This window comes from Neohortaea acidophila, assembly GCF_010093505.1.
Source record: "Neohortaea acidophila strain CBS 113389 unplaced genomic scaffold BDY17scaffold_10, whole genome shotgun sequence".
NCBI lineage: Eukaryota > Fungi > Ascomycota > Dothideomycetes > Mycosphaerellales > Teratosphaeriaceae > Neohortaea > Neohortaea acidophila.
This window is the reverse complement of record NW_022985519.1, coordinates 110,525-133,051: the sequence shown is the minus strand read 5'-3', so window position 1 is coordinate 133,051 and position 22,527 is coordinate 110,525. Positions and strand designations below refer to the sequence as shown.

The following is a 22,527-nucleotide window of genomic DNA, read 5'->3' as shown; positions in this document are numbered from 1 at the left end:
ATATCCATCGCGGGATGCACTTGATGCGTGCCTGTTTCGCCGACTCGTCTTGTGCTCGATACTATTCTGCCACTCGCCAGAGTCAGAGACCAAATGCCTGTATCTTTCTTACCGTGATTCTGCCTCACCCGTCAACAACCAGTATTATCTGTTCGAACATTGCGCGTTGTTGCTGCGCTGCTGGGCAAAGCGCATTTGTCATCAGCGCTGTGGGCCACTCTTCTCTTTCTACATTCGGAAGGAGCCAGCCGCACCACCAACTACCGTCATCACTTTTTCCACCACCACGGAACCGTTTATCGACATCAAACCTGCCGCATATAATTCAGATCCACCAAGTAAATATCCTCACAACGTGCGCAACCCTAAAGACTTCTCTGCTCATCTGGATGTTCCCATCGTCCCTCCTCCGCAAAAGTCTCAAACCAACACCCACCACATTCCACACACTCACCCACCGCACCATGGCATCCACCACCTCCAATCTTCCCAAAGCAACCTACCGCCAATTAGGCCAGAGCGGTCTGCGCGTCAGCAACCCCATCCTGGGCGCCATGTCCATCGGCGACGCCCGCTGGCAACCCTGGGTCATCGAAGAAGCCGACGCACTCCCGCTCCTCAAAGCCGCGTACGACCGCGGCATCAACACCTGGGACACGGCGAACGTGTACTCCAACGGCGTGTCGGAAATTCTGATCGCGAAGGCTATCAAGAAGTACGCCATTCCGCGGCACAAACTCGTCATCGCGACGAAGTGCTGCGGCACCGTGCGAGAGGGGAATGATGCCGAGACGCTTGCGTTGAAGGACGTCGATAAGACGGTTGACTACGTTAACCAGCGCGGCTTATCTCGACAGGGAATCTTCAATGCGGTGAATGCGAGTTTGCAGCGTCTTGAGACGGATTATATCGACTTGCTGCAGATCCATCGCTTTGATGCGACGGTTCCCGTGGAGGAGACGATGAAGGCGCTGCATGATTTGGTGCAGAGCGGGAAGGTGCGGTATTTGGGGGCGTCGTCCATGTGGGCCGTGCAGTTTGCTAAGATGCAGTGGGTGGCGGAGAGGCATGGGTGGACGAAGTTTGTGAGTATGCAGGGGTATTATAATTTGCTCTATCGGGAGGAGGAGAGGTATGTGGTGGTGGCGGAGAGTCGAACTTGAGGAATCGGCTCGCTGACAGGTCGTTACAGAGAGATGAATCGCTTCTGCTATGAGACTGGGGTTGGACTGATACCGGTATGAGTGCGAAGACGACTTCTCCGACGTTGGCAGCAATGCTAACACTTCGTCTCTAGTGGGGCCCGCTTTCACAAGGCTCTCTCGCTCGCCCAGTGGCAGAAACAGGGCAAACGACTCGATCGCAAGGCAAGGAAATCACCACGGAAGCCGACAAGGCCATCATCCAACGTGTACAAGAGCTGGCGGAGAAGAAGGGCTGGCCCATGGCGCACGTTGCTTTGGCTTGGATCAATGCGCGCATCAGCAGTCCCATCATTGGCTTCTCGAGCGCCAAACGTATGGATGAAGCTGTTGAAGCGGGTGGCAAGGCTCTCAGCGAGGAGGAAGAGCGGTATCTTGAGGAGCCGTATTTGCCGAAGCAGGTTGCGGGCTTCGATACTTCGCTGAAGATCGTACGTCGCTATGGATGGCACTTGACTTGAGATTCGTGCTGACATTGACTCTAGCCTAAGCCAACTTGATTGACAAGGGGCAAGAAGGAGGGCGAAGGGGGTGAACACGGGAATGTCGTAACATGGTCTGAAAGTCGATCGGCAGGCGCCAAAGTGGTCACAGCATGTCCCGGCGGCTGCGGCCAACCTTGTCGGTCAGCAGTAAAGGAAGGTAGGCAAAGCAAGACGTCGCAGCATATCACAACCTTGGAAAAGTATTCTGCCAATGGTCGGTCGGATTTCCGAAAGGAAGCGCCGAGAGTAGCTTGCTCAGCGAGTGTGATGTGATGTGGCGGAAGCTTCTCACCTTTGGAGCTCGAGACTCGAGCCGACCGCGTGGCGCACATGCAGGACCTCACTGTGATGGGAGGGATTGTGCGAGGCTTGATCCTAGTCGACTGACCGATCCAGAACGCCATGGTGGTGTTCGGATCATGCTGATTGTTCCTGTTTCAGTCTCGACGCAGGGACGAGCAATCAGCTTGCACCGATTTCGAGTGAAGCCCTGCGTCTGATAGTGTCGATCTCCGTTGAGACCAACAGCGATAAGACGATCATCTGCAATGGAGACAAATGCCGGCAAACAAGCACATCTGGAGATACAATGCCAATTGCCGAAGTTCCCGACAAGCCATTGACCTATGTGGTGACCAAGTGGAAATGAACCAACTCCTTTCCGTCAACCTCACCACTGCATTCCGTCGGAGACTCGGAGTCGATCAACAGAAAGAGGAGAGCAGTGTTTCAATCGAGGTCTAGCCGGAGAGCCAGAGGCAGCGAGGTGAATTAAGCTCGGAGCCATTCTCGCGACGCCCCGCCCTCCCCGCCAATCAGCGGCCAGCCCCGCGAAAGCTTAAGTCTGTGACACTGGCGATCGACGGAGTGGTTGGATGGGAGCCTCGCGCCAACCGCCCAGGGCGACGTTGGGTGACGAGGAGCGCATGCAGGGCGGAGGATGTGGCCCATTCCTCGAGATAGGCGGAGGGGGAGGTTGCTCGATGCTGCTTGCTACCGTGGTCGTCTCGTCTGCCAAGGTTACTTATGTATGTCCCAGGCGTTTCATCTCGTCTCGAGTCTTTTGTCTCGTTTCTACCTCGAGGTATCCTTCCCGTCTGCTACGTCCGCCGTATCTGGTGTCTGACGGACTGCGACCTTCAGTTTTGAATAGCTGGTCTGCGCTGACGACGGCAAACATGCGCTCTTTCACTTGGACACTGCTCTTCCTCCTCCTGCGGCTGACGGGCATCGAAGCCTACTACGGCATCGACTACAACGCCAAAGCGGCCTACTTCAACTTCGCCAACGCCAAGCAGGAAAGCCTGTATGTATTTGCGCTCAACATCGTGCCCGACACGGGCGACGTCTACTTCCACATGTCGGGGCCGATCCGGCACTCGTGGATCGGGGTCGGGTTCGGCGACTCCATGATCGACGCCTTCATGATGATCGCCTATCCCTCCGCCGACGGGCTGAAGACGATCATCAGCCCGCGGATATCGGACGGCCACTATGAGCCTGTGTGGGACCCTTACTCCACCGTCGACGGGGTGTACAACGACACCTACGCGCCCAACGCCAACAGCGTCACCGACAACGGCACGGCGACCATCATCGCCCATTCGGTCTGCAGGAACTGCACAACCTGGATGACGAAGAATGGGCCTCGCTCGCTCGACATCACCAGCAAGTCGTACCCCTTCATCTTCGCGCTGGGCCCCAACGTCACTTTCCGCTCCGACTCGCTGGAAGCCAACATCCCTCGTCACGCCTTTGTCGGCAGCTTCAACATGAACCTGGTGGCGGCGACGAATGCTTCGGGGTGGTATGGGCGAGTCCCGGCGCCGAATGTGCCGCATTTCCCGTTCCCGCCCAACGATACTGCTTTTGCCAATTTTGCTTCCACGCCTGCTTATGATACGAGGCTGTTCAACGACCCCTTGCCTGGTGCACATGGGGCGTTGATGCTGGTCGCCTTTGTGCTCCTATTCCCATTTGGTGCGCTGGTCATGGGCTTCTTGAGAAGAGTGCTGTGGCATGCGGCAATTCAAGGCGTGGGCTTCGTCTTAGCTTTTGCTGGATTCGGAGTCGCCCTGCACTTTTCCTACCAATACAACAAGGTACGTTTGTGAGTATGCCGTGGTGGTATGCGCTTTTCTGACACCCTCACAGTCCAGATACTACAACTCACCGCATCAAATTATTGGCTTCATCGTTCTTGGTGGTCTGCTAATCCAGCTCGGACTTGGCCTCGTGCATCACACTCTTTACCGCGCCAGCCATGCTCCGACGCCATTCGGTCGGATACACATGCTGCTCGGTCCGCTGGTGATGATCGGAGGGCTGGTCAACGGCGGACTTGGATTCCACTTTGCAGGTGAGCAATCCCCTTACAAAATTCATCCTCGCAATTCAGCTGACATCGAGTCCAAGACAACCATCAGTACATCGTCCCCTACGCCATTGTCGTGGCCATCATCGGCTTCATCTTCCTCCTCACCATCAGCTGCGTCATCTGGCTGCGAAACAGACGGAAATACAAGCCGGAGGAAGACAAAGACGCGTCGATCGTACAGTCGTCCGCGGACAGCGACAGCGGGTACGAAATGTCGGTCTCCAAGGCGTTTGGAGAGGAGCCGCCGGCGCCGTACGAGGTGCCGACGACTCCTTACTCGGCCTCCTTTTTGCCCATGGTCCCCGCCCCGTACTCGCCTGCGGTGCCGTACACGCCTATTTCGGCGTATACGCCGAGTTCGTGGAAGAAGGAGGAGATGAGCAGTTGGCCGCCGGATTACTTTGCGCAGCAGCACCATTTTAAGGATCGGTGGACGTGAATCCAACGTTCTGAGGAGGAGTTTGTTCTGCAGACTTGCGCTTCTCTGGCCTCGACTTTCCACGGAGTTGGAGGAATGGGGTTGGCTACTGAACTTGACTTGCCATCGTTGGAGGCACGACAATCTCGTGGACTGCGCACGTGACAGGTGAGAAGCTCCGACCACCTGGCGACGAGGCTCAGTCATGTTGGCCAAGTGGCTTCCGACGAGCACGACCCGGCTTTCGGTGGCATTCGTCATGTTATGAGAAGGCTGAGAAGAGCAATCCTTGAGGATGCGGCTGAAAGGGAGCCAAGAATGTCTCGGATTTGCTTGTGAAGGGGGGTCATCAATCAGCATATAGAGGAACAGTCTTGACAATGCCGCTGCTTCCACTTCTCCGTTCGCACGTCAAGGATGAGATGATTCCAAAGTTGAAAGGCTTCTATGAATGAAAAGAACATCAGGAGTGGTCGCGTGTAAGGAACAGGTTATATTTCGTTGAAGTCAGACGGAAACACGTGCTTCGGAGAGATTGGTATGGTTCGAGAACGGCGAGCTGTGATTGGCCGATGGATTGCGTCACTCAAGCTGACTTTTTTTCTTCCCACCACCCTCAATGCCAACCGTGACGAGACCCTGCTCTTCTCCCTCTTCTTCCCCACCTCCGCCTTACATTATCCTCCTCCTCCCCCAACCCATTCCCCCTCTCTCACCCACCCAACATCCTCAAATACCGATCAATCAGCACCATGGTGCAGTCCTCCATCCTCGGCTTCCCCCGCATGGGCAAGCTGCGTGACCTCAAAAAGGCCACCGAAGCGTACTGGGGCGGTAAGCTGTCCGCCGACGAGCTGCTCGCCGAGGGCAAGCGTCTCCGTCTCGAGCACTGGAAGATTCAGAAAGCCGCCGGCGTCGACATCATCCCCAGCAATGACTTCGCCTACTACGACCAGGTCCTCGACCACATCCAGATGTTCGGCGCCGTGCCCGAGCGGTACAGCAAGCACAACCTCTCCACCCTCGACGAGTACTTCGCCATGGGCCGTGGCCACCAAAAGGACGGCGTCGACGTGCAGAGTCTCGAGATGGTCAAGTGGTTTGACTCCAACTACCACTACGTCAAGCCTACTCTTCAAGACAACCAGACCTTCAAGCTGAACGCCGACCCCAAGGCCGTGCGTCACTACCTCGAGGCCAAAGAGGCCGGCATCAACACCCGCCCCGTCATCCTCGGCCCCGTCTCCTTCCTCCACCTTGGAAAGGCGGACCGAGGACAGAGCGTCGACCCCATCTCCCTCCTCGACAAGCTGCTCCCCGTCTACGAAGAGCTCCTCAAGAAGCTCAAGCAGGCTGGCGCCGAGACGGTGCAGATTGACGAGCCCGTCCTCGTCTTCGACCTCCCCTCCAAGACCCGCAACGCCTTCAAGCCTGCATACGAGAAGTTGACCGCCCTGCAAGGCAACAGTGGCCCGCAGCTCGTGCTGGCCACCTACTTCGGCGATATCGTGCACAACTTTGACACCGTCGATGCCGCCCTCAAGAACCTGCACGGTCTGCATGTCGACCTTGTGCGCCACCCCGAACAGCTTGGCCCGGTCATTGAGCACCTCGGCCCCAATCAAATCCTCTCCGCTGGTGTTGTTGACGGACGTAACATCTGGAAGACCAACTTCAAGAACGCCATCGAGCTCATCGAGACCGCCGTTCAGAAGCTCGGCAAGGACCGCGTCATTGTTGCCACGTCCAGCTCCCTCCTGCACACCCCGCACACCCTCGAGAGCGAGAAGAACCTGGACGCCGAAGTCCGCGACTGGTTCTCCTTTGCTGTTGAGAAGGCCACCGAGGTTGCCATTCTTGCCAAGGCCGTCACCGAGGGCCCGGCGTCTGTCCGTGAGCAGCTCGAGGCCAACGCAAAGAGCATGCAAGCCCGTGCATCCTCCAAGCGCACCAACAACCCCGAGGTGAAGAAGCGACAACAGGCCGTCACCAAGGAAATGTACAGCCGCAAGCACGAGTTCCCCGCGCGATACGAACAGCAGAAGAAGCATCTCAACCTCCCCATCTTCCCCACCACCACCATCGGCTCTTTCCCCCAGACCAAGGACATCCGTGTTGCGCGCAACAAGTTCACCAAGGGCGAGATCACCGCCCAGGAGTACGAGAAGTTCATTGAGAAGGAGATTCGCGACTCCATTGCCATTCAGGACGAGCTGCAGCTCGATGTCTACGTGCACGGCGAGCCCGAGCGCAACGACATGGTGCAGTACTTTGGCGAGCGTCTGGACGGGTATGTATTCACCACCCACGCCTGGGTCCAGTCCTACGGCTCGCGATGCGTGCGACCGCCCATTGTCGTCGGCGACATCTCCCGTCCCGGCCCGATGACGGTCAAGGAGAGCAAGTACGCCGTCAGCGTCAGCAAGAAGCCCATGAAGGGCATGTTGACTGGACCGATCACCTGCCTCCGATGGTCCTTCCCGCGTGACGACGTGCACCAGTCCGTGCAAGCCGAGCAGCTTGCCCTGGCGCTCCGTGACGAGGTCGTCGACCTCGAAGAGGCCGGTGTCCTCGTCATCCAAGTCGACGAGCCCGCGTTGCGTGAGGGTCTTCCCCTCCGCGCCGGCGCCGAGCGCGAGAAGTACCTTAGCTGGGCTGTCGACAGCTTCAAGCTGTCCACCGCGGGCGTGCAAGACTCGACGCAGATCCACTCCCACTTCTGCTACTCCGAGTTCCAGGACTTCTTCCACGCCATCGCCGCCCTCGACGCTGACGTACTCTCCATCGAGAACAGCAAGTCGGACGCCAAGCTGCTCAAGGTGTTCATCGACGAGGCCTACCCGCGCCACATCGGCCCGGGCGTGTACGACATCCACTCGCCGCGTGTGCCGGGCGAGCAGGAGATCAAGGATCGCATTGAGGAGATGCTCAAGTACCTCAAGCCCGAGCAGCTGTGGATCAACCCCGACTGCGGCTTGAAGACGCGTGGCTGGGACGAGACGAAGAAGAGCTTGACCAACATGGTGCAGGCTGCGCAGTATTACCGCCAAAAGTACAACAAGTAAAGAGGATATGATTTGATAAGGAGTATTGATCGAGGGAAAGAAAAGAGGGGGAACAAAGGGAGAGCAGCAGCGCTTTTCAACTTGCTTGCTTGGCTCGAGTGGGGTGGCGTGGAGTGGAGGGATGGAATGACTTGTGATGAATGATTCAACATGTGATACCCGAGAATCTTATCTTCTTTCAACTTGTGTGTCTTTTCACTCTTCACCCTGGCGTGACCGCGTTGTTTACCGTTGTAGTATGGAGGGACATGGGCGGGGTGGGCAAGTCGAGCACTTTCGTGCTGATTTTCCATCACCATTGGCCATCAATGTCCTCGCACACAGCCTTCATCTCCTTCCGTGGGCTTCGCATGACCTCTCAATCAGGCCCCTCCTCATCCTCATCCTCACTCCCCCTCTTCCTCTTCCCTCCCTTCCCAACCGCACCGACCCCTTTCCGCCTAAAAACATACGTCCTCGCCCCCCTCTCCTCCCCCCTCCACCCCCCCTCCCCAACTAAATTCCCCAACGTCCTCGCATGCCTATACCCCGGATACAACCCCGCATCGAATTTGAAACTCCGCTCCACCTCAAGGCCAGAATGCCGGGCTAAATCGCGGATGTTCCAGAGGGTGTAAGGGGCGCCGTCGAAGAGGGTGATGAGAATTTGGCCGCTGCGGGGGGCGAGGAGGGGAGGGGAGGTGTTTGAGGTGCAGGAGGCGAAGAAGGAGACCAAGAGTTCTTGGTTTGCGCGCACTTGACGGTTCACGTCGGTGGATTTGCCGCCTATGTGCGGGAAGTTGAAGAGGATTTTGTCGAAGCCGTGCGCCGCCGCTTCGCCATGGTTGCCGGCGGCTGCTGCTGCTGCTGCTTTGATGACCGCTTTGTTGCGCTCTAGTTTTGTTGCGTCGACGTTGTGTAGCACTGTTTGTCCTGCTTCTTCGAGCGCGCGGATGTGCTCTTCTGCTTGCGGGGCGTATTTTGCTAGGAGCTCTGTGCGGGTGTCGAGACTTGTTGCTGTGAGGTTGTGGCAGGCGTGGTGCTCGACTAGGCTTGCGGCGAAGGAGAAGTCGCCTTCGCCTACGAGGAGGATGCGGTCGGAGGGGTCGAAGGGGATGGAATTGCCGGCTTGGTGAGATGATGGAGCTGTTGAGGCTGTACTGCCGAGTTTGGCCTTCTTCTTCTGCTGCTGCTGCGCGGGTGGATGAGCTCTCCGATGCGCATCATCTTTCCCTCTCTTCCTCTTCGCCATTGGCGCTACTCATTCCTAGCCCCTCCTTCCCTCCTCGTCTGCTCCCGCCGCGGCGGTCAGCTTCTTCGTCATCCGCGGTGCGGGATGGTGTGGTGTGGTGCACGACTCAGTTCCAACCTCAGCGGGACCAGGGTCAGCCACGTGCTACGCGCAAACACGCAACCAAACCCTGCGCGAGCTGTTGCATGGCCGCCACAGCCGTGACACAACCGGCTCGCGCGTGCTCGCTTCTACACTTCATCCAAACCTTAAATCCAAGAAGGGTAAATGGGGCAGCTGATCAATCGCCTCGGATCGGCGCGGAATTCCTGGGTAGTTCTATGAAGAAGGATGGGCGGGCCGCTTGGCACGTCATTGGGAGGAGGCCAGTGCCCCACCTTCTCTCTTTTCCCTTTTGCTTTCTCCGGGTAAACTTGGGACGCTGGTTGGTGCGTGGGCGCGCGCCGCCCCGCCAGATAAGGGACGACGGAAAGAACGGATTTGGTGTGTATCTTTGTAGCGGTGACGGCGCGTATCATGTAACGCCAACTGGTGGGGAGGTGGGGCCTTTTTTCGTTTGATACAGTATGGCACACCGGAGATGAAGGGATGGGAAATTGTTTGGGTGTGTGTGTGTGTGTGTGTGTGTGTGTGTGTGTGTAGCAGGATGAGTGCCATTGCTCTCTGTACTGTAGGTAGGTAGGTAGGTACTGGGAATCCAAAACGCTATCAAAATCATTTCCAAGGGATACTCTGCTCTAGAGTTCGCCTTGTTTTCCTCCCGGGTGACGCCTTGCTGGAACGCTTGCAATTGTAGTGGATGGTTTGAGTTGGTGTAGGTTGCGGAAGATGGCCTTGGATGGATCCCTCGACGGCATTGTAAACGGACGGGTTAGAGTGTAGTCCGTTGTCCATCTTGTGGACGGCAATGTCATCGTCGACGAGGTTGAGGCGGTTATTTGGGTAGTCGGTAGATTGTCGAGATTGTCCTTCATCCGATCATATCCACCGACACCGACCGATCCGACATGGCCGACGTGGGCGACGACGACGGCGATACGCTGTCGAAGCTGTCGCCGAGCGTAAAGACCTTGCGCTGATACTCGATCGCCTTCTTCCGCGCGTACTCGTCCGCCGACATGTTCATATCGACGTCGTCGGCGCCGAAAACGGGGAAGTTGCGCCAGTCGCGACACCCCTTGCACGCCTTCATGTCGGCCACTAGGTTCCCGTAGATGCGCGGGTGGCTGATGCGCAGGCAGCGCGAGGGGCGCGCGTCGAGCGGCACGGGCATCATCATGGCCTCGATTTTGGGATCGGAGGCGCGGGAGCAGCGGGGGAGTTGGCTGATGCTGGCATTGGAGGTGGTCGAGACGGCGCTGATGGTCGAGCCGCCGCTGGCTTGTCGGCGGATGCGGAGGGATTTCTTGGTGTGCAGCACTGGTCGCGGTCGGTCGTCGTCGAGCTCGATGCTGTTGCCCCGCGATGAGCGGAAGCAGTTGAGAGGCATTGTGGTGGGAGTGTGTTGTTGATTGCACGTCGATAGGTCGACGTTGCGAAGTCGATGAGCGTGGAGGGTTGACTTTATGAGGAGTGCTGGATGGGTGTGTCGATCGTTCTATTCGAGGGCCGTTGGGGCAGTGACGGACGGGCTGCGACGGGCGGCAACGAGGCTGGCGGTTACTGGCACACGCTCCTCGAGCAAGACGTTGCAGACATCGATGCGAGGGAGCAGGGCATCGGATGTATGTGTGTGTGTGCTGGGGCGCGCTGCGGAGAATATATGTGATGGGTACGGGCGAGGGTGGAAGAGAAGAGAGCGCCGAAGATGATTATGTATGCGATCCCGTCCGCGCCGACGGCCGGAGATGATTTGAAGCCGCCAGCGGCAGGGCGAAAGACAGTTTGGGGGTGGGCGGGGCCCGAGCGTGCGACGAGTGGCCACGGCAGGGCGGCTAGCGAGGATGGAGAAGGTTGAGACGGATGTTCGGGCAAAGCTTAAACTGGCAGAGAGGTGTGGGAGCGGCGGGGGCCCAGGGATCGATCGCTCGCTCACGCTCTTGTCCTGTGCCGAGCATGGGAATAGACGGGCCAATCAGCGCGCGGGATGACTTCATGCGTGAGCGGACAAAGAGCGGTGGTGGGTGGTCGGGGCTTGCCTGCTGCCGCAAAAACCCGACCGTTCTCCCTCTGCCCTCCCAAACCACCCCCCGCCACTCGTGTCTTTATTGCGTGCGTGGCTAATTGCGGCCCTCCGCTCCGCTTACACGGTTACAGCGGCACATGACGACACTTCGAGGTGACGAGGAGGAGGAGGATTGTGTTTGAGAGCGCGCACGGAGACTGTTTGACGTCCGTCCGTTCGCCTGCCCTCGCGCTCTGCTGACACAATAATCTCCAAGCGCCTCCGTCGTCTCAGCATTCTTCCTCCCAAGCCACGCCGAGCTGCTCCATTTCCCACACCCAAGCAAGCCCCCTCGGCGGCCAAGTCTAGCCATTGGGTGGGGTAAATCGCGCAAGGTAGGTAGGCAAGTCGTGAAACCCGGCCGCACAAGAATAGAGCCGGTCATTTCTTTTGGCAGGCAGTGTGTGTGAAGTAGCGTTCAAGCTGACTTCATGCCTGAGGCATCAATCCGCTTACTAAAACCCGAGCAACATGAACGTTCGACAAAACAATGCACCATCTTGCTTCCACGACGAGTATGTTTAGGTCATAGAGCGACCGGGATTGCCAATGTCATCAGACGTCGTGTCCAAAACTTAAAGTATCGAGCGCCTGTCGAGGCCTCACAGATTAGTGTTATGTCGCCGGGGCGTGGAAGAGACGAGACAAGGCTGCGTCAACCTCCTCCAACTCTAAACACCTAAACTCCCATCCACCCGTCGACGTTCGGACAGTTGCTGCGATGGAAGAAACCTTCACCCTTGAAACAATGTTACTTCACCGTGCCTTCCAGAGCCACGGGCTTCGTCGGCAAATCCTTCACCCAAGCCATCTCACACAAGCCCGTTCACGAAACACTCGTCGCCGCCAAGGATGCTCCCAAGGCCAAGCTGCTGATCCATCTTACCCGAGCGGCCACTTTTGTCGATGGCGGGCAGATGGCAAGTTTAACCTGGAGAGCGAAGAGTGGATTTACCATGGACTTGCTCCGTAATGGTCAGCAATGGCTTCTTGGTTTCGTGTTGGCGCAGAAGGGTATTCCGGAGCAGATCCATGGCAATCAGGGGGATGCTAACTCGTATAGCTCGCTGCTGTCTACTCTACATAGTCATAGAGTTTCTTGGGAATTGCCAGTCCTTCAGGTTCAAAACACATCCGACACGATCGCTCAATTTCCCTTGGCAGTGTGTGACATCTCGTCACAACGTGAGGCTGGTTCGCAATGCCGGTAGCCTGTAGCATGCCCCTACGGAGTGGTGTGTCTCTTTCGACTATGCCGATAATAAATATGTTGGATGGTGACGGCGCTCTCCTGGACTTCATCCGGCATACATCGCCCGCTTTACCCCTCCCGCTTCCGACGGATCGTACAGCTGCCCGAGTTGTTAGCACACAATGCATCTAGAAGTCGAGGACGCATGGCTTACAGCGATATGTTCTCCCTCGCATAGGACTCCCTATCCGGATCGTCGTCCACGTCTTCCACCAGAAAATCCTTCTTCACCTTTCGCATGAAATGCTGATCCGCGCGCCGTCTCCTTTTGTAGCAGAAGTAGCATGTTGTCGAGGGGCCGATTAGATCTCGCAAGGTTTGTTGGAGTAATGGGAAGGCGGGCTCGAAGTACACGCAATCGGCTGTCAATGCGTCAGTTGATTGAAGGGTACCGGCGGCCCTGGTGTTCTCACCTGCAAGGACTACATCTGGATGCTTCGGGATGGCCGATGGTGTTGCTTCTCCCCAGTTGTACACGCTCGCGCTGATTTGTCCTTCGAGATTGTTCAATGCGATGTTTTGTCGCATCAGAGCCAGCATGGATTCTTGGTCGGTGATGTGCAGCGTATGCTTCGGTCGGCAACCCATGGCCACGGCAAGGCTGCGCACATTCATTGTCAGCACAGACAACCGTCCACATACACCACTCGACTCAGTCTCACCCTACAAGGCCACCACCAGCACCCAGCCTGATCAGAAGCCAAGCAGTCAGCACACCCCCACTCCCCAGTATGCATAAAGGGTCACATACTCCACACTAAAACCCCAGACAGCGTCAGCATGCATCCCAAACCCCCCATTCACCCAATGGCGTGCTCAAACCCACATGGACAGCTCCTTCAAGGCCTCCCGCTTTCTGCGTAGCAGGTACGTGGCTAAAGTCATCCCGGCCGGCCAGGTAGTACCCCCATTCCCTTTGGTGAGATCAATGTGCACCCGCAGCGGCGGCTGAAGGAGACCGTCGAAATCGAAGCTGCCGGTGTGCGCGGCGGAGCGCTCGCGGGATTGGACGAGGTCCTCGCTCACGCCGAATACGAGGCCGTCTCCTTCTTCTTCGCCTTCGGCCGAGTCGTGCTGCCGCTGCTGCTGCTCCTCCGTCATCTTCGGCAGAACCAATACTTGTGTCCACGCCTCTTGCGGGACTACTGCACGAAAGATTGCGGAGGGAGGTCAGCTCGACGCGCCACCGACTCCTCCAGACCTTTCTCGCTCTCCGCGCTAGCCTGCCGGCGATCGATTGGGGAAAGGGCGTGCGAAGCTTGTTTTTATCCCCGGCAAACAACAGATACCTTTGGTGATGTAGATAGATTACGGGCGTAGGCCAGGTCTTCCGCGGCTAATGTGTATGCGGACTGCTGTCCAGGGCCGGGTAAAGTGACGATGGCGCTGGTGTTACGTGTACTTTGTGATGGCGTGCTGATAAGAGGTGAGGCCGACGTCAGTTGGCCCCCGCCCCACTCGAAGCACATGGCCAATGGATTGATCGTCGTGATCATCACACGTCACACGTGGTGATCTACCTCTTACCCCTCGTCTGTTCGACGGGAGATAGACTTTCAGGGTGGGATGCGGTCGTATCGGCTGGGCTGACTGACGTCGGCAAATCGCACCTGCCTTGATGCACGTCACTGGCACGGCAGCGACAATCGGCCGCAACACATCTCACCCTCAATTACGTGGACTCGACAGTCCACGGGGTGAACTATCACCGCTGCGCGTCTGCCCGATGCGCAATCTGTCATCTGTCAGCCGCAGCTGGCCGCTCAGCTACTCCCACCGCGCACCGAACTACCAACTTCCTCCACGCCATGCTCGCACTCCGTGATATTCGCCATCACCAGGAACACTGTCGACGCCGTCTACATATGTCGTCTGACATGTCATACGACTGCAAGAATGTAGGTCGAGTAATGTGGCGCGGTCTCCTTCTAGCCATCTCTGTCTCTCTCTCCCTTGCTGCATCTTTCCCATTCCTCCAGCCATCTGCCTTCGGCAAGGGCTCATCATGACCACTTTACGCGTGCACCGCGACATCTCGCGTTCTCCTTCCATCTCCTTGACAATGTTCACAGTCGACGTTAGTGAAGAGTTTATGCAGGACAATTGCACAGCGTGAGTGACTTCCGCAACCCCCCCCCGACCCCCCCTCCATTCTAACATCAAGCTATCAGGCGCGAATGGCCAGAAGAGGGCTCCGGCTGCGCGACCTCGTCCAGTATGGCTGCATCTTACTTCAGACCACGTCGGCCATCCCGGAGATCGCTTTCCCTTTCAACGCCCAGGTGCCGACGGTAGCGCGCGTCGGCCAAGACTACTCCTTCCAATTCTCCTCCTCGACCTTCTCCGGCGACTCGTCGAACTTGACGTACAGCCTTTCGAGCCAATCGTCATGGCTCTCCCTCGACGGCGCGACTCGTACGCTGTCCGGTGTGCCGACTCAGCAAAATGTCGGCGCCACCACTTTTACCCTCACGGCAGCAGACACAACAGGCGCCGCACAAATGCCCTGCACCCTCGTTGTCTCCTCCGACCCAGCACCACAGATCGGCGGCGATATCAGCAAAGAACTCTCCCGAACAGCGAACCTGTCTAGCGCAGACCCTCCAGTCGTCACCCTGCTGCCCTCCACGCCTATCGATTTCCAATTCGCGCAGAGCTCGTTCATCGATATCGTGAAGCGGAAACTCTACTACTACGCCACGTTGACGAACCATACTCCCTTGCCGTCATGGCTGCTCTTCGATTCGCAGACGCTCACTTTCTCTGGCACTGTTCCGGACTTGAGTGCCTTTCCACAATCGTGGGGCATTGAGTTGATTGTGTCGGATGTTGCGGGCTTCGCGGGGGCGAGTGTGTCATTCACAATCGCCATCGCTACCGAGCAGCTGGTGTTTGTGCCTGCGCAACAGACGGTGACAGTCAAGCCCGGCTCGGCGGTCAATCTCACCGACCTGCAGAACAGCCTGTTCAGGAACGGACAGACACTGCTCGCCGGCGAGATTGAAATCGCTGAAGCTACAGTACCTCCGTGGTTGACGTTCGACGCGAAGACATTAGCGATCAGTGGTACTGCGCCAGCAAACGTTCAAGATGCGAATGCAACGGTCGTGGTGAGGGACAAACTGGGCGATCGTGCCACGGCTTTGATACTATTCACCACTGCCAATAGCAGTGCCTCGAGCAGTATAGGCATCCTGGTGGCGCACTCCGGCCAAACGTTCGACTATCATCTTCCGGACGGCTTGTTCGATGCCCAGGATGAGCAGCTCGTCTTGACTCTCCCTCCATCCGCCAGCTGGCTGCATTTCGATGCCGATGCTCGCGAGCTGAGTGGCAAAGTCCCGGTTCAGACGACCTCGTCTTCCATCCACGCCACGCTGGCTGCCAGAGCTGCTCCAGCTGCATCAACACAACCACAAGCACAAACGTTTGTGATTGATATTATGCCATTTGCTTCTTCTACAATAACGCAATCATCCAGTGCAACTAGCACTCATGCTGGTGCAGGTCATGCGACAAACCACACCGCTGCACGCAACCATTTGAGCAGCGGCATCGTCGCGGCCGTCATTTTGGGCCTCTTGCTCGCAGCTGCTCTGTTAGCAGCATGTCTCTACCTCATTCGAAGGCGCAAAAAGCGCAGAGATGAAGCGGACCCCGACAGTCCGGAGAAGCGCGCCATTTCCCGTCCACTACCTTCCACGGATGCAGGCGGTATTATCGTTGCGACGGAGATACATCGAGATGTGGAAAAGATAGGAGACGGAGGAGATGGCGGAGGTGGCGAGGAGACCGCCGGCGACCCGCCACCTCAGATCGCGCTGGACTTACCGTCGAACGACCGGAGTCGCGGATTCAAGTGGAGCAAACGCTTCTCGCGCATCAGCCAGGTATCTTCGCTCGGCCAAGGCGAAGACGCCATCCGCGCCGACTCCAACATCCCCGTTTGGGGCCGCGGATCAGCTGCGCTGCACAATACGCCGCATGACAGCTTCTCTGTACCAATGGAGATTGCGAGGCGCTCGAAACAGCCTGCTGAGCAGCAACCCTCGCCGACCAAGCGCGCTCTGAGGCGGTTTCGAGGGAAGAGGAGGCAGGCGACTACGCAGAGTTTGGGGTTGGGGATCAATACGGGCCCGGCGGATTTCTTGCCTCGTCATTCCTCTCTTCATGCCAGGAATCATTTGCGGGGTGCGAGTAGTTCGCGAGCATCCGGATTGGATGACGGAAGCAGCATGGCTTCGCTCAGCACAAGAGGGACAAGCGTGCTCTCTACGCGGCCCTCGGACTTCCCACGTCCGCCTACACGCACGAGATATGACGGAATCTCCAGAAGCGGACAGCCTTCGATCGATGCCATGAATCGCAAGAGCATACGGTTGGTAGAGCGCAGCGACAGCACAACCGACGAGCGCTCAATGGAGGAGAAGCGCCGGTCTTACATTCGCAATCGCGCGAGTACAACCTTTGCCAGTCCGCTTTTCGCTCACAGACCGATCTCATGGACCTCGCGACCGAAAAGTCGAGGCTCGACTGCTATGCTGCAGCGGTCAATGCGGGGCAACAGTACGGCTTTGACGACGTGCTCGGAGTCTTCGTCCGTGGGAGAGCCCGCGATTCGTGGGGAGCGGAAAAGAATGAGCCAGCGGTTTCGCGCGGCGTTTCCGCCAAATTTCCCTCGGGCTGTGACGGAATCTACGATCGGAGCTGCGGACGACCAGTCCGGGCCCGTGGGGCGTCGTAATGTCGGGGACACAAGCTCATTCTACACCACCGACGAGGAAATCAGCGATGACGATTTCCTGGCGGAAATGGCCAAGCCACGGCATGAGAGGACTTGGGTTGTGCCGGGCGAGGCATCGCCTACCCCTCCGCCTTGTCCTCCGACTTCGCGACAGGCGTCATCGAGTACTAGGCAAAGTACGCCGCCGTCGGCTGCTATAATTCATCGTCAACGAATTGTGCGACCGAAATGGAAAGACTCAAACGTCGCGACGAGTGCAATCCAAGGCGGTAAAGCTCCTCTTGCACGCCGCTCGCGCCTTACCGGTCCCATGAGCCTGCTCAGCAACGATAGTCTCAATCGCGCGACATCGAAGAAGACTGCAGAGGGCGAGCAGAAGCAGAAGAAGGGCGCGCCTCGTCTGGTGCAGGCATCTTTGCAGAAGCGGCGTATAAGCGTGGAGCGACCACAGCGATGGAGCAGTTTCCAAGCGGAGACAATGGAGGGGGCGCAGACGAGGCCCGGAAGTGAGATGTTTGAAGCGCTGGAGGAGGCCGGGCTGATGATGCCACCTCCGCCACTAACGCCGAGTGGGAGCGGCGGTGTCGGCTCGCAGAAGTCGGGATATAGCGGCCCAGCGTTTCTGTAATGTGGTGGGAGAGATGATGGAAGCAAGTGAGGTTGATTTGAATAAGAAGCTTACTCGTCTTAGCCGGCGGGAGGAAGCGCGAGCTAATGCAGCGGAGCGCGCGCTGGACAACGTGCATCTTCCGCCGCCTGTCATTCGCTCTGCGCTTTCTGCTGCCGCGACTTTGGCGAAAAGCGACTGCACATGCGACTGCCGGGGCCCTGTTTCTTCGCCCTTCCCTGCTTTTTCGCTGCCCTTCGCTGCCCCTCGTCAGATTGATGGGTTCCTGATTTAGCGGGTGCTTTTCACTGCTGTCTTATCGATAACCCAAGCAGGCGAGGCGGGCACGTGGATTTTCTCGATTCCGGCACCTCACTTCATCAACATCCATCCATCACTTCTCTTTCCTTCCCTTTAGACGGATTCTGACGAGATAAGAAGTGGTGGCGAACCATTCCCTCTCGCCAAATGACTTCTTAATCCTCTCCTTTCTCGCACACCTCCCAGAATGCCGCACTCCACTCCCAACCACTGCCCGAGCCGAGTCCAGATTTCCTCGAACATTTCGACTCAGCGATAGCAGGACCATCCATCGAACCAAATCTGAAGGTCTGATCAGACCTTTGGATCTTCCACAATGTACGACATGCTTCTCGGTTGGACCAGGGAATCGCATGCTGACAGCACACCAGGAAGTATGGAAAGTTCATCCAGAAGACGCAGCTCGACATTCCCGAGTATGCGGCGAGCTTTGTGGATTACAAGGCGCTGAAGAAGGTATGCGCGACTGATGGACTAATCAGTGCGTTCATGCGCTTACAATATTGTACAGCTCATCAAGAAGCTGAGCGGCACGCCTACCATCCTTGCGCAAAATACAGAGCGTGGCGAGCCCACTGCGGATCCTCAAACCACTCTACAAGCCAACAAGGCTACCTTTTTCTTCCGATTAGAGCGCGAATTGGAGAAAGTGAATACCTTCTATCTCCAGAAGGAGGCTGAGGTTGGTTCACCCTAGTTGTGCCTATTCCTGGACCCACGTCTAACCCTGCGCAGCTGAATCTTCGTCTTCGCACATTACTCGACAAGAAAAGATCTCTGCAGTCTCGCGCCACCCCCGCTTCCAAGCTCTCCTCATCATACCTCACCCTCGACGAAGGCTTTCGGCTGTTTGGTAATGATCTCGACAAATTGCAGCAATTCGTTGAAGTCAATCAGACTGCGTTTTCCAAGATTCTAAAGAAGGTTGGCTTGCTCTTTGCTGCATGATTCATCAATGAAGGCTAACAACTGGCAGTGGGACAAAACGTCAAAGGTGCATATCTTTTGGTTTGTTGTTATTCCGTCGAGGACAAATCACTAATGCGATGTAGTCTCGAACGAAAGAGCTATATCTCTCTCGTGCCGTCGACGTCCAGCCTTGCTTCAACCGAGACGTCATCAGCGCGCTGTCCGATCAAGCGACTACCGGATTGCTGGAGTTGCAAGCATGGACGGAAGGCGAAAAGATCAACTATACCCCGGCAGTGGAACTCGAGCAGAGAGCAGCTTCAGCCGGCCAAGATGACGTGGAAGTCGAAACGCAAGTGCTGCAAGCGGTAAACACGGGCAATGTTGGCCTGGTCAAAGACTGGATCTCCCGAGCGGCATCATCGGAAGAGGCTCTCGAACGCTCGAGTCGCATCTTCCTCAACACCGTCAACACCGCGCCTCCAAGCGTGCAGCAATACCTGTACGACTCAAAACTCGTCAACTTCAACTATGCCGATCAGATCAACGAGCGCAATGCCATCCACGAGGCTGCCATAACCGGGAAGCTTGACGTGTTGAGAGCAGCTTTGGGAAGCGGGGCGGACATCCGCCTCCCTGATGTCTATGGAAGAATCCCTCTGCACTATGCTTGTATGCATGGGCGAATCGATATGATCCAAGCACTTGTGGCAGCTGCGCCGGACACTGTCAACGCAAAGGACCTCGACAACTTCACGCCACTGATCCATGGAATCGTGCACTCGCATGCTGGCAGTGTGCAGACGATGCTTGAACTGGGAGCGATTGTCAATCAAGCTGGGCCTGGAGACCATATCCCTCTGAATCTCGCATGTCAGTATGGATCGAAAGAGGTCGTCCAGCAGATACTGCGCTACTCTCCGCAGATCCTCCCAGACGCCGAAGGTCTCTTCCCACAACACATCGTCGCTCGTTTTGGAGGCTCTCCTGAAGTTCTTCAAATGCTAAAGGCATTCAACGTCAATATGGACCAACAGGACAAGCTGTACCAATGGACCCCACTCTTCCATGCGGCGAGCGAAGGCCATCAACTCTGCTTGGAGCAGCTGCTGCAATTTCATGCGGATGCAGCTGTCAAAGATGAAAAAGGTCTGTCCGCCATGTACTACGCTGCATGGGAAGGGCATTTGGATTGCATGCAACGGCTGGCCGAAGAGAGAATCAGCGACAAGATGCAAGGCCAATCTATCGCGCCCATGGCTCCTCCTCCCATGAGTAGCACAATGACGATGGGTCAATTGGATCCCGAAGCCATTCCCGACCTCAGTCTGCCACCTCCGATCATCCCTCTCCGACGCTACGGCCATAACTTCCTCGACACCACCAAGACTTTTATCTTGCTGGCCTTTGACGAGCTTGGTTCGGATGCGATTGAGTTCTACGGCGACAGCAAATATCCCGCGGCTCGACTCACCATCTCCTCCAAATCTTCCGACCTCATCCCGCGAAACGTCCCGCTGCCGGTACAGGACGATTTCAAGAACGTTTCGTTCCAGATCGAAAACCTCGCCACTTTTAGCATCGACTTCGACATCTTCCCCACTTTCGGCAGCAAAGTCATTGCGCGCGCCGCAGCCTCGAGTCGCGTCTTCACTGGCAAGGCTAGCAGCTCCGGCAAATGGCATCTCGAGCTCTTCGATCCACGCCTGCGCGCCATTGGCCGCATCAACTTCCGCTTCCAGGTCGTCACACCCTTCCACGGCGTGCCTCTGGAAATCACGCATTTCGCCACGTACTGGAAAGCCACGAGCCAGGACGATAGCCACCCGAGCAATCTCATTACCGGTAGCAGCTTGTCGGGAGATTTTATGCGGCTCTTTGTTCAAGTGACGAGAGATGGCGTGCCAGTTCTCTTCAGCCAATGGGCATTACCGAGCAGCAAAAACGACCTCGTCAGCAGGCTCACATACTCCGAATTCGCCGCCGCAGGTCTAGACGTTGGCCGCGGGAAAGGCGTGGTGCAAGGTCTCGTCGGCTCGGGTATCGACCGCTCCAACCTGGCAGCAGCACAGCGACAGATTGCATCTTCGTATGCCTCTCTGGCCGATGCTCTAGCCATTCTCCCGCCGGACCTCAACTTGGAAATCCACCTCTGCTACCCCACGCGGACCGAAGAGGCGGCGCTGAACCTCAGTCCGACGCTTAATATCAACACCGTGGTCGACGCTGTCTTGACGGTGGTATTTGAACATGCGCGCCGCTTACGCGAGACAAAGGATGCGGCGCTGCGGAACTTCGTCTTTTCCAGTTATAATTCGAGCGTGTGCACGGCGTTGAACTGGAAGCAGCCGAACTGTGAGTCTTCGTCCTTCCATTCGTGAATCTCCTATAGCTAACATGATCCTCTCTAGACCCCGTCCTCCTCTGCAACGACCTCGGCGTCGCCCGCGACCCGCCAAACCGCGTCCAATCCAACCACATCGTCGCCAGTGCTGGGCGAACGGACATGTCCATCAAAGAAAGCGTGCGCATTGCGCAGTCGAACAACTTCATGGGCCTCGTGTGCTCGTCGCGCCTCCTCGATCTCGTCCCCGCTTTGGTGCCGTCCATCAAAGAAGCGGGTTTGGTGTTGATTTCGGATTACTCTTGCGATGCTGGGGCTGGTGGTGTGAGAGGTGCGCAGAAGCCGCCCAGTGTGCTTGATGTGGCGAGTGGGGTTGATGGGCTGTTGTTTGGGAATGCGGTTTTGCGGTTCAAGGATGCTATTGAGCAGTGAGGGATAGATGGTACTGGGAGGCGGTTGGCATGCATGGTAGGCTGGTCTTTTGAGATGTGCATTGGAAAGTCGATAGAAGCAGCTAATCTCGGTATCGTGAATTCATGAAATGCCGTGTGGCTGTGAAGACTTTGACTTCTCACGCGCCTTTGTACTCGTATCTCGCTTGTCGGAGTTCTTCCAGATCCAGCGGCCGTAGTTGTCGTTGTACCACCATCGTCAACCCGAAAACAACTGTTCGTCGTTCGTTAGCCCCAACATCAAGACGACCGTAGAAAGGGGAAGAGAACAATACTCACTACCAGGCAACGCCTCCCTCCACGCATCCTCCACCCATCCCCTCCTCCAACTAACCCAAGCAGCAAGCCCCAAAACCCCAGCCAACACTGCATTCAACAAAACCAAATACCTCTCCACCGGCCCCCTCTCCATCTCAACTTTATACACCGCCTTCTTCCCCTTCCGATCCGGCGGCGCAGAAGGCATGAAGTGTAAATGGTATGCTGTGCATGCTAAGCTGGACACGCTTAGGAGGGAGAGGAGTTTATTCCGTGCGGATGTGGAGGGTGAGAGAAGGTGGTAGGTTGCGTAGAGGAGGGAGAGGAGTGGGATGGCGAGGAAGAGGGTGCGGTAGAGGTGGGTTTTGCGGGCGTCTTCGGTTTGCAGGGTGGTTATTAGGCGTTCTTGGTGTTCTTCGTCTATGTGGTCTCCTTCGTCGGAGTCGGAGGAGGGGTAGTGGATTGCTTTGCGGAGGCGGGTGGTTGTCATGATTGGGTTTGTTGGTGGGAGGGATTGAAGGGACAGGTGCTGGAGCTTCACATTTCTTCTTGCGAGAGCTGGAGGTTGGACGGGGTGAGTGGAAGGAGAGAATGAATGAAAGGTGGTGGGGTGTAGTCACCCAAGGCTGCAGTCAAGCTCAACCCTACCTAACCCTAAGCACATGACGCTTTCTTTCTCGACTGCACCTCACCATTCG

General features: G+C 56.9%; 9 protein-coding genes across 9 annotated transcripts; 5 read left to right on the top strand and 4 right to left on the bottom strand.

The window, feature by feature from the left end:
• Nucleotides 1-464: 464 nt before the first annotated feature.
• Nucleotides 465-1,702, top strand: BDY17DRAFT_312813 (NADP-dependent oxidoreductase domain-containing protein; the record flags this gene model as incomplete). The annotated part of the gene is made up of 4 exons (XM_033735661.1): nucleotides 465-1,132; nucleotides 1,193-1,238; nucleotides 1,298-1,633; nucleotides 1,688-1,702. 4 exons carry the CDS (start codon nucleotides 465-467, stop codon nucleotides 1,700-1,702), a joined length of 1,065 nt encoding a protein of 354 aa, XP_033586448.1.
• A 1,163-nt stretch (nucleotides 1,703-2,865) lies between these two features.
• Nucleotides 2,866-4,503, top strand: BDY17DRAFT_312812 (uncharacterized protein; the record flags this gene model as incomplete). Its single annotated transcript, XM_033735660.1, has 3 exons — nucleotides 2,866-3,789; nucleotides 3,842-4,046; nucleotides 4,103-4,503. 3 exons carry the CDS (start codon nucleotides 2,866-2,868, stop codon nucleotides 4,501-4,503), a joined length of 1,530 nt encoding a protein of 509 aa, XP_033586447.1.
• Nucleotides 4,504-5,112: 609 nt separating this feature from the next.
• On the top strand, nucleotides 5,113-7,676 carry BDY17DRAFT_302852 (cobalamin-independent synthase). The gene has a single exon (XM_033734464.1). It carries the CDS (start codon nucleotides 5,235-5,237, stop codon nucleotides 7,545-7,547), a length of 2,313 nt encoding a protein of 770 aa, XP_033586446.1. The 5' UTR covers nucleotides 5,113-5,234; the 3' UTR covers nucleotides 7,548-7,676.
• A 343-nt stretch (nucleotides 7,677-8,019) lies between these two features.
• Nucleotides 8,020-8,679, bottom strand: BDY17DRAFT_233166 (uncharacterized protein; the record flags this gene model as incomplete). The annotated part of the gene is made up of 1 exon (XM_033730247.1): nucleotides 8,020-8,679. A coding segment is annotated over one exon (660 nt), but the record flags the coding sequence as incomplete, so codon positions are not given.
• A 703-nt stretch (nucleotides 8,680-9,382) lies between these two features.
• Nucleotides 9,383-10,610, bottom strand: BDY17DRAFT_302846 (uncharacterized protein). Its single transcript, XM_033734463.1, has one exon. The coding sequence runs from the start codon at nucleotides 10,265-10,267 to the stop codon at nucleotides 9,749-9,751; it is 519 nt and encodes a 172-aa protein (XP_033586444.1). The 5' UTR covers nucleotides 10,268-10,610; the 3' UTR covers nucleotides 9,383-9,748.
• Nucleotides 10,611-11,969: 1,359 nt separating this feature from the next.
• Nucleotides 11,970-13,600, bottom strand: BDY17DRAFT_302842 (putative methyltransferase-domain-containing protein). The gene is made up of 6 exons (XM_033734462.1): nucleotides 13,021-13,600; nucleotides 12,946-12,951; nucleotides 12,857-12,883; nucleotides 12,608-12,795; nucleotides 12,349-12,556; nucleotides 11,970-12,294 (listed from the first exon to the last, which is right to left on the bottom strand). The coding sequence occupies exons 1-6, from the start codon at nucleotides 13,293-13,295 to the stop codon at nucleotides 12,264-12,266; spliced, it is 735 nt and encodes a 244-aa protein (XP_033586443.1). The 5' UTR covers nucleotides 13,296-13,600; the 3' UTR covers nucleotides 11,970-12,263.
• Nucleotides 13,601-14,337: 737 nt separating this feature from the next.
• On the top strand, nucleotides 14,338-17,874 carry BDY17DRAFT_329829 (uncharacterized protein). The gene has a single exon (XM_033737872.1). It carries the CDS (start codon nucleotides 14,372-14,374, stop codon nucleotides 17,564-17,566), a length of 3,195 nt encoding a protein of 1,064 aa, XP_033586442.1. The 5' UTR covers nucleotides 14,338-14,371; the 3' UTR covers nucleotides 17,567-17,874.
• BDY17DRAFT_27768 (putative ankyrin repeat protein nuc-2) lies at nucleotides 17,875-21,661 on the top strand. Its single transcript, XM_033732006.1, has 7 exons — nucleotides 17,875-18,184; nucleotides 18,238-18,322; nucleotides 18,378-18,548; nucleotides 18,602-18,790; nucleotides 18,843-18,860; nucleotides 18,919-21,130; nucleotides 21,187-21,661. Coding segments are annotated over exons 1-7 (3,042 nt in total). The 5' UTR covers nucleotides 17,875-18,182; the 3' UTR covers nucleotides 21,552-21,661.
• Nucleotides 21,662-22,431, bottom strand: BDY17DRAFT_27773 (uncharacterized protein). Its single transcript, XM_033732007.1, has one exon. The coding sequence runs from the start codon at nucleotides 22,317-22,319 to the stop codon at nucleotides 21,771-21,773; it is 549 nt and encodes a 182-aa protein (XP_033586440.1). The 5' UTR covers nucleotides 22,320-22,431; the 3' UTR covers nucleotides 21,662-21,770.
• Between the last annotated feature and the right edge of the window lie 96 nt (nucleotides 22,432-22,527).

Bases quoted from the DNA above. Each gene is read 5' to 3' on its own strand.
- BDY17DRAFT_302852 (XM_033734464.1), top strand. From the start codon at position 5,235: ATGGTGCAGTCCTCCATCCTCGGCTTCCCCCGCATGGGCAAGCTGCGT.
- BDY17DRAFT_27773 (XM_033732007.1), bottom strand. From the start codon at position 22,319: ATGACAACCACCCGCCTCCGCAAAGCAATCCACTACCCCTCCTCCGAC.
- BDY17DRAFT_329829 (XM_033737872.1), top strand. From the start codon at position 14,372: ATGGCCAGAAGAGGGCTCCGGCTGCGCGACCTCGTCCAGTATGGCTGC.
- BDY17DRAFT_302846 (XM_033734463.1), bottom strand. From the start codon at position 10,267: ATGCCTCTCAACTGCTTCCGCTCATCGCGGGGCAACAGCATCGAGCTC.
- BDY17DRAFT_27768 (XM_033732006.1), top strand. The intron at 18,549-18,601 runs GTTGGTTCACCC...AACCCTGCGCAG, and splicing joins ATCTCCAGAAGGAGGCTGAG to CTGAATCTTCGTCTTCGCAC. The intron at 21,131-21,186 runs GTGAGTCTTCGT...GATCCTCTCTAG, and splicing joins GAACTGGAAGCAGCCGAACT to ACCCCGTCCTCCTCTGCAAC.
- BDY17DRAFT_302842 (XM_033734462.1), bottom strand. From the start codon at position 13,295: ATGACGGAGGAGCAGCAGCAGCGGCAGCACGACTCGGCCGAAGGCGAA. The intron at 12,557-12,607 runs GTGAGAACACCA...ACGCATTGACAG, and splicing joins TCCAGATGTAGTCCTTGCAG to CCGATTGCGTGTACTTCGAG. The intron at 12,295-12,348 runs GTAAGCCATGCG...CAACTCGGGCAG, and splicing joins GCGAGGGAGAACATATCGCT to CTGTACGATCCGTCGGAAGC.